The 16,259-nt window shown below is 40.0% G+C and overlaps 1 protein-coding gene across 5 annotated transcripts; it reads left to right on the top strand.

Moving 5' to 3' along the window:
* The first annotated feature begins 1,974 nt into the window (after positions 1–1,974).
* On the top strand, positions 1,975–14,968 carry MIOS (meiosis regulator for oocyte development). Of its 5 annotated transcripts, none has more exons than XM_083826914.1 (11): positions 1,975–2,151; positions 2,972–4,338; positions 4,544–4,642; positions 5,572–5,829; positions 7,011–7,180; positions 8,068–8,133; positions 8,760–8,918; positions 9,760–9,912; positions 11,055–11,259; positions 12,371–12,500; positions 12,738–14,968. In XM_083826914.1, the coding sequence occupies exons 2-11, from the start codon at positions 3,042–3,044 to the stop codon at positions 12,832–12,834; spliced, it is 2,634 nt and encodes an 877-aa protein (XP_083683040.1). In that variant the 5' UTR covers positions 1,975–2,151; positions 2,972–3,041; the 3' UTR covers positions 12,835–14,968. The 5 variants fall into 5 exon arrangements, with proteins under 5 accessions (XP_083683040.1, XP_083683042.1, XP_083683039.1 ...); XM_083826916.1 differs by having other exon boundaries at positions 2,908–4,338; XM_083826913.1 differs by having other exon boundaries at positions 1,975–2,205.
* Positions 14,969–16,259: the final 1,291 nt, after the last annotated feature.

Genomic DNA, 16,259 nt, shown 5'->3' with positions numbered 1-16,259 from the left:
ATCAAAAGAAGGCTCTTGTTTGACATCTACAGAGCTTGGATTAGACTCCATATCCACTTATAATTCCCTTTACAGAGCACATTTGAAAACAGTGAAGCAAAGGACACATCTAGAGAGCATTTATAGAACACATGTATAATTACTGGCAGGCCATGTAACACTCCCTTGTATTAAGGTTGCCCAATATTTCCTATTTAAGGCTCTGCTTTTCATTGTTTATAGTTTTATGCAACTTTAAAGACATAAACTGAAACTATTTGTGCCAGATGTCTTTCTAAATTTTAGCCAAAGCAATTCAGTCATTTACAAGATGAAAGCTAACAAAAAACAGGTGTTTTTCTTGAGTTAAAAGTATTATTTTAAAAATAAAATCTCCACCCTTAATGTTTTGGAGCAGTAAAGTATACTTTGGAAAGTATATGGCTTAAGGAGGAGAAAGAAGATAAAAGAACGATGTACTTGCTGTAGCTCATATGCAAATCTACTGAATTTTGTCCCAAATGTAAGCCTTTGAAAAAGGTAATCTGAACTCTGTCATAAAACACTTAGACTAGAATGGGGAAAGAACTTGGAAAGAGAGGAGATAGAGGGACAAAATGCAAAAAGGTTGGACATGCAGGTGACCGCCACAGTCTGTCCTTGGTGGAGCATATTCCTCTGTAGCGCCTGAAATCAGACGTTTTACCCAGACTTTTCCATCCCTCTCTGGGGATTGTCAATATAAATGCTAACAATCTCATCTTCCTATCTTCTACTTCATTCACTCTAGAGGTGGAAGACCTCAAACATTACCGAAGGATAAAATCTGATCTTAGTGAAGTCACTGTTTTCTGCTGTGAACATAGCTCTAGTAATAGCAATTCCTTCTGAAATACAGGCTTTTTTCTTCTGAAGAATCTCTTCAAAGATGCTGAAGTACAACATAGTTCATACCACCCAAGTGTTTTAATTTAAATGTGCAACTTACTCTGTCCCCTTTTAGCCCCAGTGGTCCACATTCTGCTGTTTCACCCTATAAAAAGCATTAGTAAGTTTCATATTTGAATGGGATTTTTCATATAATTTTTTCATCTGCATAGAATATAATGTTAAAGTTTATTTTAAGGATTTCTATTATCCTTAATAATCTTTAAGTATATTTTAATTTTCTTTTTTTTTTTTTTTTAACACGTTCTTGTAATGCAAAAAATCTGGTATTTAGGGAAGACTTTGTTCAGCACTGAAATATTTCACTTAAGATGTAATTTTTTTCCATCACACGAACTAACAACCCCTACAAAGTTAAAGAACAGCGTATGTTGTAATATAAAACTCAGATCTTGCAGTCTCTTCTTTTAGGCCAAGCTCCCTTTGGATGATCCCTCTTGACATTTATATAACAGGCTAATTCCCATGGTATTTGTGGCCTTTGCCTGGGTGAAATTTGTGGGGACAAAATACTTGACGGGGGGAAAAAAGAGAGTTTTCCTGGAAATGAAACTGCACAAGACTGGTTACAAGGAAGGACTAAGGAAAAGCTTGTGTCTGCAAAGGGAGAAGTCCGGCTGCCACAACCTTCTTGGCAGGCAATAACCAGAGTCCTCTTGGCTGTGCTGCCATTTGCAACAGGTGTGCTGGTTTTCAATCACACTTATTTTTGGTGTTTTTTTTTTTTCAGTTGCACTATTATGTCACGATCACTATTAAAGAAAATAGAACGATTCCATACAAAATTAACATTTTATTTAGGACCCCCCCCCCCCCCAAGCGTCCCACCAGAAAACCTCCTGACACCGTTTCTTTATTATTCACAAACGGCTCCCTCTCCTTGTTTGCAGGGGCTTATGGCACACCTATGAGGAAATCTGCACGTGCTATGCTGCCATGAGGAACACACGGAGAAAAACAGACTCCAGCCGAGGCACCGCTGACAGAAAACCTTTATTTTTGTTTTTCCATTGAGCCACAGCCGAGGGCCCACAGCCGCCCTCCCGGCACCGCCTGCCGTGACGTCACCCGCCCGCCGCCATTTCGGCCGGCCCCCGGAAGCGATCGCGCCCCGCGGCCGGCGGTGCCCCGGCGTTTCCTTCCCCCGCTGCCCGCGCAGCCGGAAGGCGCCGCGCGGCTGCCGCTGGGTCCCCCCGGGCCGCTGGGGCCGGAGCGGGGCGTGAGGTGCGGGGCGGGCCGGGAGCGGGGCCCCTGCGCCCCCCGCAGCGGGGAGTGGAGGTAGGGGGAGGGCTGGGGGAACCGGGCGCTGCCTTTTGTCCTCCCGCAGCCGTGGGGGTCCCGTGGCGTGCGGGGGGCGTCGTGTGCGCCTGTAGGGGCGTGCGGTGGTTCGGGCTGCTGCAGGCGGCGGTGGGAGTCGGCGCGGTGTAAGTCTGTGTTTGCTAGGCCGGGTGTTAACGAAGGCGTGGGGACGCTGTGGCAGAACCGTGGGGTCGCAAAGGTTGGGAAAGAGCCGAGATCGGCCGGGCTGAGGTGGAACTGGGAGCAGTAGAGCAAGATTAGGAGCGGAGAGACATATATTTATACAGCTCTTCAAATAGGGTCAGGCTTTAGGCAAAACAGGGAGACTGGTTTCTGTCAGCCAGCGCACTGCAATTAGGCAGAGACGTTTTCTACATGTTTTAGGGAGTGGCTCTTTACGGGCAGCACACCCACACACGGTGCCACACCGTGTTTTGCTTAATCCTTCCTTCCCTAATAACGAAATAGTTCTGCTGCGGAGTTTGTAAACACAGCAGACCCTGTTGTCTGTTTGTAGTTGGCTGTGTTGATTTTTTGCCTCAGTCAGCGTAATCAAAATCAAAGCGTGCAGCAGGGAAAGGGGTGTGATGTGGGGAATGCTGAGGGTTTGGGCCTGAAATGTATACGTGACAAATCCTGGGGCTAAAAGTAATCCAGAACCGTCTTTGTGTTTGCTTTAAGATGATCTCAGATGACAAAGGAATTGGGATTTTGATAACGTTCCTACAAATTATTTTCTCAACAGTTTCCATATGAATGGATATCACCTGAGTCTTCCTGCAAGAGTTTAAATTGCTGGTAAACTCACCCTAAACATGAGTGGCTCCAAACCTGATATTCTTTGGGCCCCACACCATGTCGACCGCTTTGTTGTGTGTGATTCGGAACTGAGCCTTTATCACATTGAATCTGCCGTAAGTTCAGAACTCAAGGCAGGGTCCTTGCGGCTGTCAGAAGAAACTACAGCCACGTTGTTGTCCATAAATTCAGATACACCATATATGAAATGCGTGGCTTGGTATCCAAAGTATGATCCCGAATGTCTTCTTGCCGTTGGACAGGCCAACGGCCGAGTGGTACTTACTAGCCTTGGCCAGGATCACAACTCAAAATCTAAAGATTTGATAGGCAAAGAGTTTGTTCCCAAGCACGCACGGCAATGCAATACCCTGGCATGGAACCCACTAGATAGTAACTGGCTTGCTGCTGGATTAGATAAACATCGGGCTGACTTTTCAGTACTCATCTGGGATATAAGTAGCAAATATGCTCCAGAGACTGCGGTTGCTACAGAGAAAGTGAGGCTTTCAACAGGCGATCCAGAAGTGGGACTGGTAGTAACAAAGCCACTTTATGAATTAGGGCAGAATGATGCTTGCCTCTCTCTTTGTTGGCTTCCACGGGATCAAAAGCTTCTTCTAGCTGGAATGCATCGAAATCTGGCTATCTTTGATCTGAGGAATACAAGCCAAAAAATATTTGTCAATACCAAGGCTGTCCAAGGAGTGACTGTCGATCCATATTTCCATGATCGTGTAGCTTCCTTCTATGAAGGTCAGGTTGCCATATGGGATTTAAGGAAGTTTGAAAAGCCTGTTTTGACCTTGACAGAGCAACCAAAGCCTTTAACAAAAGTCGCATGGTGTCCTACAAGAACTGGGCTGCTAGCTACTTTAACAAGGGATAGTAATATCATTAGGCTGTATGACATGCAGCATACTCCCACGCCTATTGGGGATGAAACTGAGCCTACAATCATCGAAAGAAGTGTCCAACCATGTGAAAACTACATTGCTTCGTTTGCCTGGCATCCCACGAGTCAAAATCGAATGGTAGTGGTGACTCCCAACAGGACTATGTCTGACTTCACAGTGTTTGAAAGAATTTCTCTTGCATGGAGTCCAGTGACATCATTAATGTGGGCTTGTGGACGACATCTATATGAATGTACAGAAGAGGGAAAGGCTAATTCCTTGGAAAAAGACATAGCAACCAAAATGCGGCTTAGAGCGTTATCGAGGTATGGTCTTGATACTGAACAAGTTTGGAGAAATCACCTCCTAGCTGGAAATGAAGATCCCCAGCTGAAATCACTTTGGTACACTCTGCATTATATCCTTTATTTTACTGTAATTTATTTTAAGAAGTAGCCTACACTTTATATGTAAACCAGTTATATGAAATGCATGAAAGTCTTTGAATATAATACAACATCCTCTAAAAACTTTGCATATGTTATTAGGATATGACTTTTAACTTTAAAAAAGTGTTTTTCAAATGCTTGGGAAAAAATTAAGGTTCCTATACATGTAAATACTTATGAAGCAGTATACTGAAGATATGGATCAAAAACTTACAGGAAACAAAGGTCCCTTAGTTTATGCTGGCATTAAGTCTATTGTGAAGTCATCTTTGGGTAAGAATATTCCAACTTTGATAAGTTATATTATAGTATATTTACAGAATGATGCACTTATGGGTTTGTCTTTAAAAAATTATTGGAAGAGACTATTAAAATATATCAACAAAGTATTAAAGTTTGTAATTTAATATATGTAGGTAAACAGTTTATCTTACAGTAATTTCCTGAATTTTTGGTTTTCTTTGAAGGTCAATGATCAGAAAAACAAAATAACCTCAGAGGTAAATCTTCAACTGAACTATTTCAAACATTCAGTGATTGACAGTGACACTGAAAAGTCTTGCTCCGCACGTAATTGTTTGTTACAGTTCTCAAAGCTCCACATGGGAGCGTAGTTCTAGAAGGCTGACTTCGGTGTAGCCAAAGTACATTTATATAACCGTGTTTAAATAAGCTATCTTGTTTTGAAGTGGTAATCACCTCTTGTGCATCACATTACGCCTCTTATGCTCAGTGAAGTATTTTTCAGTGGCATTTGAATCTTCCCTGTTCATTGTGTGTCTTGTATTCATGCTGCTTGGAGCAAAGGCAACTCCTCAGTGGTGGGAAAGCTTCTAGCGCGTTGATGATTGCTAAGAAGAGGAGAACTGGTAGAGCAGGTGCTTGGCTGTATTTTGAAGTTGGACACGCTGATCATATCCTGTCAGCTCTGTAACAAGAACCTCCAAAAACTTAGGATGGTGAGGAAAGAAAAAAAGACTCAGTAGGGAATAAATGTCAAGTTTAGATACATGATTATTAGGAGATCAGAATAAAATTGTTTCATAATGCTGCTCCTTACAACAGAGTTAATAGTGATGTTAATTTAAAGTAGTAAAGTATGATACTTCGCTTTTCTCTCAGCTTTATGATTGAAATCAAATCACTGTGGCTGCAATTTAAATTGTGATTAAAGCATATTTTAACATATTTCCAATTTCTAGGAACAACAGAGAACCTCAGGCACAGCAGGAGTGGATCTGATAGACAGGCAGATATTATTCAGTATCTGAGTGAGGAGAGATCCTTGGCTTTGCAGCTCTGTGGGTGGATAAAGAAGGGAGCAGACTTAGATGTGGAACCTTTTTTAAATTCATTGGAACAGGAAGGAGACTGGGAACGAGCTGCTGCTGTAGCACTGTTCAATTTGGACATACGGCGAGCAATACAAATTCTAAATAAAGGTGCTTCCTCAGGAAAAGGTGTGTATTGCGTTTTCGCGTTGTCTTTTGGAGTTACATCACCTTGGTGGATTTTTCTGTAAACAGAATTCTGGAAGGTGGTAGGAAAAGGTGTGTGCTGTCTTTTAAAGTACTTACTTGAAGTAGCTGGATTGGAGCCTCAGAATCTGACAAATCTTGTTCTTTCACTCCTCAGACTATAATATGCCTTACTGTCTAATTAAAATGCATTGCATGTTTTAGAATTTCATACTGATGCATGACACAGAAAGTGTTACACACAGAAGTAGTGGGACTTTTTTCTTGCAATGGAATTGCACGTTGGTCAGATGTCATGTATGTCCCCTTCAGTTGGGCCGTATGCAGCTTTCTGCCAGTGCAATGGCTGTGGAATAGCTAAAATATAATATTCAGGATTTACAGAAGACGTTTGTTTTGGAATAGTATTTGGGAAGTGTTACAATGTATGAAGGAAAAGATAATCATTTTACAGCTAAGAGATGGAGGTATTTTGTTACGTGTTCTTGCCAGTATTCCTCCTACATCTCCGATTTGCATGTGTGTTCTCTTACTAAATTTAAAATACTGTCTTGACAGTGTTTGCCCGCTTTAGAATTGCGGGAACTATGTATGTGTTTTCTGTAGGGAAGGTTCAGAACAGAGACTGGCCATCTTTGCATTGAAAAAAAGAAAATTGAACTTTCTGACAATAAATATTTAGATAAAATAGATTTAATGATTTTAGGAAATTTTATAACTTAAAGCTGTTATATGCAGTTGTCATCCACCAGCATGGTCTGTTAAGTAATGGTTATGTGTATATTCCAGTACTTTCACTTCTTGTGGATATGAATTATGGTAATGACAACCTTTCGTGAAAGCAATAAGAATGCATGTAGCAATTCAAAACTATTGCAAAACACCAGAGCTAGAGTGATGTTGCTTAAAGTATAACTCAGGTTGTCATGCATGTGAGCTCGTGACTTTGAGAGCAGAAACTGGGTCATTGAAAGCAGAAACTGCAAAAAGCTAGCATATGTAAAGTTGTTTTAGCTCATGATAATTCTACCAGATTTTGTCATGTATTCTGTAGAATATTCTGCTTCAAACTGATGTGTTCAATTACAGTTTCAATTGATTTTCCAAGTCCTGAACTTGAATATTGTTTCATTGTTTCATTGTTGTTTTTTTTAATAAATCAGGTGATCTGAACCTTAATGTAGTAGCAATGGCTCTATCAGGCTACACAGATGAGAAGAACTCACTTTGGAGAGAAATGTGCAGTACTCTAAGACTGCAGTTGAACAATCCCTACTTGTGTGCTATGTTTGCTTTTCTGACAAGTGAGTCTGGTTCATACGATGGTGTTTTGGTGAGTAAATTTATGTTAAATTCCTTTAAATAATAGGTGTTCATATATACACCCGTATGTAGGGGAAGTGTTACATACTCCATGAATTAATCAGTTCAGAATGTATTATTTTTTTCCTCATACTGGCAGATAGCATTTTTTCTTCTAAACAGAGATCTCATATTAACGAACATTGTGTTAGTGTACAAACTGTGTAAAAATGGGTGTATCCAACAGAGTTCACACAGTTCTTAGAGGAGGTTTGTGGTTGTTTTTTTTTTTTTTTCGTGGCATGGAATTCTTGAACCATTAGAACTGTATTATCAAAATAACTTAAGCAGGGGAAGAAAGCAGGAGAAAGGTTGATGAACTGGGAGGTGCTGTCGACTCCCTGAAGGGAAGAGAAGCCTTGCAGAGGGATTTAGATAGATTGGAGCACTGGGCGATCAGCATGGCCTGAAGTTCAGCAAAGGGAAATGCCGGGTGCTGCAGCTGGGATGGAGCGATGCCAGGCCCAGGCTGGGGGACAAGTGGCTGGGGAGCAGCTCAGCAGAAAGGGCCCTGGGGGTGTCAGAATATTGTGCCAGAAGCACGATAGCCCAGCCCTACGTGGTTTGGAAATCCGTTTCTAGAGTTTCAAAAGCCACGTATGATGTGTTGAACCAGCCTTTCCTGCCATATGAGTAAATTGCTCCTGTTAGCCTCAGTCTTGATCTGATACATGTATCTGAATATCAACAGTTTGTCTGATATTCAGTGTTAGCTTTCTTCAGGTGCTTTCTTTGTACATAATCAAATCCGTTAATATTAGTTATACATTAAGGTAAATGTTCTGACTTTTACAAACAATGTATTGAAAAATTGGAAATTTGTATGTGATGGTAGTATTCCCATTTTTCTCTCCGAAGTATGAAAATAATGTAGCTGTACGAGACAGAGTTGCGTTCGCTTGCAAGTTCCTCAATGATGCTCAGGTAAGTCTATGGTCGGACATTGAAGCAAACTATTAAGCTGGGCTTTATGTAGAGAGGGAAGAAGATCTGGGGTGAAGAGGTGATGAACAGTGGAAGCAATGATTCATGAGGGATTTGTTTTTCTCCTTACACAATAGGATATAAGCTATGGTATAATCTGATCTTCAGTTTGTAACTTCAGCTTGATTTTTGACATTTTTAATAATAATATTCATGACCATGCTAGTTTTTAAAACTGTTGTATGGCTTGTATGTCTCTCTTAACAGAGTGTATATTTATTTATTTGTTATTTATTTCCAGACACTTACTTTCTCTTGAATAAAGGTTTCGTTTTGCAGTAGGAATGTTTAAGTGCTTAAAAAATAGGTGACCTCGCCCTTTGCTCTTTGTGTCAGGAGGTTTAAAGTACATAGATAAATCTGTAAATTCTTGCAATATAGTAGATATTGCCATATAAATTTTCCTGCGTCACATGCGGCAAGCAGCATGTTCTGTTAGCAAAAGACACTCTTAAGGAAAGCTGTTCAAATTGTAGAAAGTTTTGCCATATGTCATAAATGAGTTACAGGGGGATGAACAGACAGCAAAAGTTAGTGGGCTTTTTGTTTTGTTTTGTTTTTTGTAGCTGAACAGGTTTATTGAAAAGCTGACGAATGAAATGAAAGATGCTGGGAATTTGGAGGGAATACTGTTAACAGGGCTGACAAAAGATGGAGTGGACTTGATGGAAAGTTACGTTGACAGAACGGGAGATGTCCAGACAGCAAGCTATTGCATGTTACAGGTTAGTGTTTCACTCAAAAATAAATAGTTACTTAAGAGAACTATAGTTTCTTTAGCAGCATAGTACTCAATCTTGCGAACTGAAAAGTATTTTCTGTAGTAAATTTTGGCAGCATATATCATGCTGTGGTATGTGGATTTTTATGATCGATATATGGATGATGTTGTGGAATCATCCAGACCACTTGAGGTTAACTACAAACTTGTATCTTCGAGTTATCTCAACCAGAGAAAGTAGGGAAAAGAGGAGAAAAAACAAAAATAGCTGCACTAAGAATACCCATTCCCCTGCTTATTACTGGTGCATTTTCTGGTAGGTTCAAAGTATGCTTTTTTTGCTTCCAGGATTTTGATGGAGAACTGAGGTGTGCTGTGTTTTTGTTTGTTTGTTTTTGTTTGGTTGTGGGCTTTTTTGGCTGTGAGTATTGCTGTTGAGTTTATTGTGGTTTTTTGTGTGTGTTTGGGGGGGGGGCATTAGTTGGGTTTGTTGTGGTCCTTACTGGCACAGTTGCAGCTACTTCCAGCACTGTGCATGTATCATTTTTTATGGTTACATATGTTACATATACACGGGAATATGTGACAAAAATGTATAATCCTTTGTTTGACAGATGCAAGTGTTTAGGAGAACGTGGCAGCAGAAGTATTCTCAACCTGACAGGCAGACTGAAGAAAAGTTTTATGAAACTAGGGTTAAATTTTAGCAGATGTTGTCTTTCTCTACACAAATTACATTATTTCTCATACGTTGTAGTAAGCTTTGTAAAGACTTTTGAAAACGTGAATAATATGCATTGTGTATCTTCAGTGTGTGACTGGCATTTTTTTCCTACCTGCTTTAGGGTTCTCCATCAGATGTACTTAAGGATGAGAGGGTTCAGTACTGGATTGAGAACTACAGAAATCTTTTAGATGCGTGGAGATTTTGGCATAAACGTGCAGAATTTGATATCCATAGGAGTAAGCTGGATCCTAGTTCAAAGCCTTTAGCCCAGGTAAATTTATTTCTTGTATGAAGTATGACCAATCCAGAAAGGAATGCAGCATGGTGCTTCTACAGAAACAAAAATGATGGCTGCATCTTGGTTTTCATGAGGGTTCATGTGCAAAAGAAAGATTTAAACCAAGGCTACCCTAAAAGGGTAACCATGTTTGTTTGTTTTTCAAAATAGTTTGGAGAAAGGACTTTTAACTGTTTGGTAGAGAGCAGGGAAATAGGGTAAACAAATGTACTATTTTTTTATATCTAATCAAGGAAATGCCATTCTTCATCATGGTGAGGATGATGCTGAAACCAGGGAATTGAACCGAGAACCAGTTCAAATTGACTTTGTTTTAAATGATCTGAACCTCAGCTATTTTGAAGCCCTTGAACCTAAACTAAAGTGAACAGCACCTTTTATTATCAGTTCAGAACATAAGCTAAACTGAAAAGTGACACCCTATACAAATGTTATCTGGTAGCATTTTTTGCCAATGTGGTCTGGCCACAGCAACTGAAACTCGCTCATATTTGCTCAGTATGTGCATTACAAGCTTTAAGGTCCCAAGGATTTTTAAGGAAGGCTATATTTGAATTCACCTGTCCTTCACTTCACAGCTGTTTAAGGAGAGCTGCATCCATACTGTTGCGAGTGGGAGGGAGTTGTTTATTGCTCCTGCCTTATGTAAGCATTGTAAATAACCCCTAATGAGTGTAAAGTCTGTGCTTTCCTCTATATCACACCTCAGCTTGTGGCATTAAACGTGCAGGTGAAGATTGCTAGGAAAATCCTCATGTTCGGGACTCTGGAATGGATCACCCGAACAGAAAGAGGGAGAGGCCAGTAGAGTAAACTTAATTTATTTTATACCTTCACATATAGCTTTTTATAATCTTAGGTAATACCTCTCCAAGCAATAGCAATCGTGCATGGTGTTATGTGCTGTTGAGGTAACTGGGCATTGTTAAGGCCTGCTTCACAAAACTGCACGTCAAGTCTACAAGCCAAGATGTTGGCAACGCCTTCACAAGAGAGTAACTTTCCAGTGCACTATCAAGAGTATCTGGTAAATGAGCGTTAGCTAGCTTGAACAAATTCACTTGTAGCAGAAGTAGGACGAAACTGAAAAATTAATGAGCTTTTGTTCTCTTTAGGTGTTTGTGAGTTGCAATTTCTGTGGAAAATCCATCTCGTACAGCTGTTCAGCCATTCCTCATCAGGGGCGGGGTTTTAGCCAATATGGAGTTAGTGGTTCACCAACAAAGTCAAAAGTTACGAGCTGTCCTGGTTGTCGTAAGCCCCTTCCTCGCTGTGCACTTTGCTTGATAAATATGGGAACTCCAGTTTCCAGCTGTCCAGGTATGACATACTGGTTTTTAGCTATTCAGCTAGAGTAGTAGTTAAAGGCCTAATTAACAGTTGCTGTAGGAAGATCTTCTGTTGCACCTTTCTATTTGTTCTCATACTGTAAGTATTCATACCCTTAATTATAAGGGGGAGAGACCATAGTAGAAAACGTGTTTACATCCCATCTAATTTTATGATAAAACCTATGTCTCAATGTGTTGGTGTCAGATAGTATGCAGTTACCTGGTTTTGACCATTTTTACCAGTGAGGTTGTCAGTGGAATCCCATGGCTTAAACAGACAAAAAGATTCAAGTATCATAGTATTTTGCATTACGAGCTTTAAAATTGAAAGAAACAGGAGGTATGTTTTTTTGGGATGAATTGATGGGAAGCTGCAGAAATCTTGGAATGTAAAACAGTTGATTTTTAACTGAAAGAAGAAGAGAGAATAAACATATACTTTCTGTGGCCAAGCATGAAAGAATTTATGGGTGCTGCTGGCACATCTAAGAAATACTATCAATGGAATCTCTTGGTTCTAAATGTTTTGGGCTCAGCATTATATAAGGTTTAAATGAAACTCATTTTGCCCCTATTTTTAAGTCAGTCTTGTTAAAGAGCTATTGACAGCTGTAAAGTTGTCATCTATTTATGTATCTCCTCTCATTCTTTCACTGGTCTGTGTTATGACTTACTGTTGCAATTGTTCTAATTCGTAACTGAGACTTTGTGGATTTCATATATTTGCACACACGTATATCTATTTTAAAGCCAAAAATCCCATGTGCAGGAAAACAGGTGTATAATTCACTGGGACTTAAATCAATCACTGAAACATAAATCACTGTTGAAAGAGACTGTGTTTCCAAAGTTTGTTTAATAGGCAGGGGTAGCACATCCATAGAATGCAAAGCATTAGCTGAGCAGTATAATTCTTGTTTTGGTTTTCTATCAGTTTTTCTTTCTTTAATAATTTTATCAACTTCTCTTTTAAAATCAGACTACTTCTCTGCTTGAAGTTCCTAATTCCAAATTTATTGTAATACTGTTACTGCAATTGCAGTATAAATGAAACAAAGATTTACAGGCATAACTTTGGGGATGGGTTTGCTTTTGTACAGGAGGATCTAAGTCAGATGAAAAAGTGGATCTTAGCAAAGATAAGAAGCTAGCCCAGTTCAACAACTGGTTTACTTGGTGTCACAACTGTAGGCATGGTGGACACGCTGGGCATATGCTTAGCTGGTTCAGGTAAGTTGTTCAAATCTCCTGTGTTTCACTCATGCATGCTGCACCAAGTAGGACACGACTTCTTAGTTTTATCTACAATTAAGATGTTTTGTTCTAGAACACTTGCAGAGCTTACCATGCTGCTAAGTGTTATTTGAGATACTGTGTTCCTGCACATCCTTAAATTTATAGAATGCAAAATTCTTGTTAGTTTTATTTTACCTGTTTTTTCTTTTTTTTCCTGCTATTGCTGTCTAGGGACCACACTGAGTGCCCTGTGTCTGCCTGTTCGTGTAAGTGTATGCAGCTGGATACCACAGGGAATCTCATTCCAGCAGAGACTGTTCAGGCATAAATACTGCTTGAAAACATGGGGCTCTCTAATGGATGTCCATCATAGTCCAAGCATATATTTTAGACAAAGGTCATTTGTGACTTACTGTGAAAAAAATAAATTTGCTGTCAGATTAGTAAAATAATGTGCGTATGATTATGCTTGGCAGAAACTGATAATCGTGGAATGAGCCTCTGGTGTGGGCCTTGTTCAGTGAATTTAAAAGTTTTAAAGTTTAAATTTAAAAAGCACTCCTAGTGGCTTTGTTAAATTCAAAGAACTTTTAATGAAGTTTTCAGGGTAATGCTTATGGGCCCTTTTATCAGTTTTCTAAACAAAGCAGTGTTTATATACAGTGCTTAGTAAAAGTGAAACTTCAAAATAAACAACTGAAAGTGTTGTTCTCTAGAGGATGGCAGAATGATACTGTAGCATCCTTTCACTGATTGATCACACTTCCTCGAATGCAGTCATTTCCTTGTAAATTAATTGGGTGCCGCTGTTAATTGCATTCTAAAGATATTTAAAGAAAAATCCATTTATGTCTTTCCTCAAGTTTTGTTAATAGTAAGCAATATCTTTGCAATTCAAGATCTTATTTGATGTACCTATATGACCTAGCTGATGTGAATTTTAATGCTAAGGAATTCAGGAGCTTTGTCTCCTAACAAGGTTGATATCCTAGAGAAGAGTTTGCTGAACATTCATGTGTAACTTCGAGTGCAGAATGCAGGTGAGCTACAAGAGGTTTTATTTTGAACACAGTACTGTGAAGATCTGAAATCTCAAGGACTGGAGGCTTGTAAATATTTAAGTTTTAAACTATGTGCTGAGTTTTGACTACAAACATATTTGAATTTTTAAGACTTTGGGATAAACAGGATTTTCCTGCACTTCTGAAACATGCTGGGATGTGCGAAGTGAACCAATTTGTATCCTGCTTCAGGTCACTGCTGGACACCAGTGTGCTCCCAAAAGGCTGCACAATTTTAGGTCATTGGCTAGAAATGGTACTAGGTATGTTACCAGCTGGAATTAAGTTATTTATTAACTTGAGAGTCAATGATATCTTGCTAATGCTGTGTGAGGACCTAATCAGTATTGTTGTCCTTGATTTTGTAGGCAACAAAATTCACATAAATTAGGGAAAAAAACCTGTTTTAAGGTATGTGAAAATAACATCAGTTTACTTGGTGTGTGTTTATTTACTATTAGAAACAGTATGAGTTACTTAACACTTGCGTGCTATGAAATACTAAATGGAATGCTAGCAATAAACTGGTACCATATTGCCAGGACTGTGAAATTTGTTGTTTTAAAACAGAATATATTGTAATATACCACTGGTTCTAAGTGCTGTAGTGTAGTTGCAACAGGATAAAATGTGGAAATGTTTTCTGTGGGTGTACATGATTACATTTTGGACTTTCAGTTATATTGTCTAATTAATGTTGTAATACATCTGCTACATTTATTCTGATCTACGATTCTTGCCTAATTGACAAAGATATTTTTAAAGTTAAAATCTAAGAGGTACTTGATATTTGTAGTCAGACTGTCGTGGGAGAGCAGTTAATGGTTTTTTGTGTTAGAATATTTATTTCTCTTTCTAGTATTTTTGCACACCTTATGTTGCTCTTGAAGAGCTCTTTAAAATGTTCACCATTAATAAATGTAAACTGGGGTTTAATGTATGATACCCTATTTATATAAACACAGGCAATAAAACTTGCTTTATGAAAATAAGGATTTGTAAGTGTCAAGGATATATTTTTATTCCTCTGTAATACCACCTGTTACTAAATTTTCCAGATAAAATTCCATGTCCAGGAATGTACGTACTTAACAATGTCTAATTTTCTTATGTAAAAAAATGCCATATTTGTAACAGTTTTGACTTGACTGTATCTCTTTTGTTTCAATTGCCATCATTAGATGCTTACTTTGACATTCAGCATGTCTTCGAAATGTTTTGGATTATGAAACATGTACATATTCAGGTCTAAAGTATCAGCTTTGGCTGTTGTAATGGGTATTTGGGGTTTCAGGCCAATAATTACACTATTTGCAAAACTTATAAAATAAGAGGTGTATTTAATCATCTTTTTTTTTCTTGTTTTTGCTTTTAAATTAATAAAATCATGCTTTTGGGGGAGATTTGTTGTTTTCTAAGTAAACTATAGCTATAGCTATTTTATGAGCTGCAGTTACAGAACCACAAAATGGACAAGGTTGGAAGGGACCTCTGACGATCATCTAGTTCAACACCTCTGCTGAGCAGGATCACCTAGAGCATGTTGCACGGGATGGAAACCACGTGGGTTCTGAATATCTCCACAGAAGGAGACTCCACAGCCTCTCTGGGCAACCTGTGACAGTTCACTATCACTCTCACAGTAAAGAAGTGCTCTCCCCTATTCAGTCAGAACGTCCTGTCCTTCAGTTTGTGCCTGTTGCCTCTTGTCCTGTCACTGGGCACAACTGGAAAGAGACTAGCTCCATCCCCTTGACACCCTCCCCTCAGATATTTATACACATTGATGAGGTCTCCCCTCAGACTTCTCTTTTCCAGGCTAAACGGTCCCAGTTCTCTGAGCCTGTCCTGGTACGACAGGTGCTCCAGTCCTCTCGTCATCTTCATCGCCCTCCTTTGAACTTGCTCCAGTAGTTCTGTGTCCCTCTTGTACTGGGGAGCCCAGAACTGGACACAGTACTCCAGGTGTGGCCTCACCAGGGCTTAGTAGAGGGGGAGGATCACCATCCTTGACCTGCTGCCAACACCCTTCTAAATGTAGCCCAGGGTGCTGTTGGCCTTCTTGGCCACAAGGTATGTAGCTTGCTCATGGTCATCCTGCTGTCCTCCAAGACACCCAGGTCTCTCTCTGTAAAGCTGCTTTCCAGCAGGTCAGCCCCCAGCCTGTACTGGTGCCTGGAGTTATTCCTCCATAGGTGCAGGACCCTGCACTTGCCCTTCTTGAACTTCATGAGGTTCTTCCCAGCCCAACCCTCCAGCCTGTCGAGGTCCCTCTGAATGGCTACACAGCCCTCTGGGGTATCAGCCATTCCACTGAGCTTTGTGTTGTCAGTTGACTTGCTGACGATGCACTCTGTTCCATTGTCCAGGTCGTTGATGAGTAAGTTGAACAATACTGGACTCGGTACTGAACCTGAGGGATGCCACTAGCTACAGTCCTCCAAGATCGGCTCGAGTTAAAAGGGACCTTAAAGATCATCTAACTCCAACCCCTCTGCCACAGGCAGGAATGCCACCTGCTGGATCAGGTTGGCCAAGGCCACATTCAGCCTGGCCTTGAACACCTCCAGGGATGGGGCATCCACAGCTTCTCTGGACAACCTGTGCCAGTGCCACACCACCCTTCCACAGTGAAGAATTTCATCCTAATGCCTAGTCTATCCTCTTTTAGTTTAAGACCATTCCCCCTTGT

The sequence above is a fragment of the Anser anser genome (genome assembly GCF_964211835.1).
Source record: "Anser anser genome assembly, chromosome: 2".
Classification (NCBI taxonomy): Eukaryota; Metazoa; Chordata; class Aves; order Anseriformes; family Anatidae; genus Anser; species Anser anser.
Note: the sequence above shows the minus strand (reverse complement) of the source record. Positions and strands in the feature narration are given on the sequence as shown.

Bases quoted from the DNA above. Each gene is read 5' to 3' on its own strand.
- MIOS (XM_083826914.1), top strand. From the start codon at position 3,042: ATGAGTGGCTCCAAACCTGATATTCTTTGGGCCCCACACCATGTCGAC. The intron at 7,181-8,067 runs GTGAGTAAATTT...TTCTCTCCGAAG, and splicing joins GTTCATACGATGGTGTTTTG to TATGAAAATAATGTAGCTGT. The intron at 8,134-8,759 runs GTAAGTCTATGG...TGTTTTTTGTAG, and splicing joins AGTTCCTCAATGATGCTCAG to CTGAACAGGTTTATTGAAAA.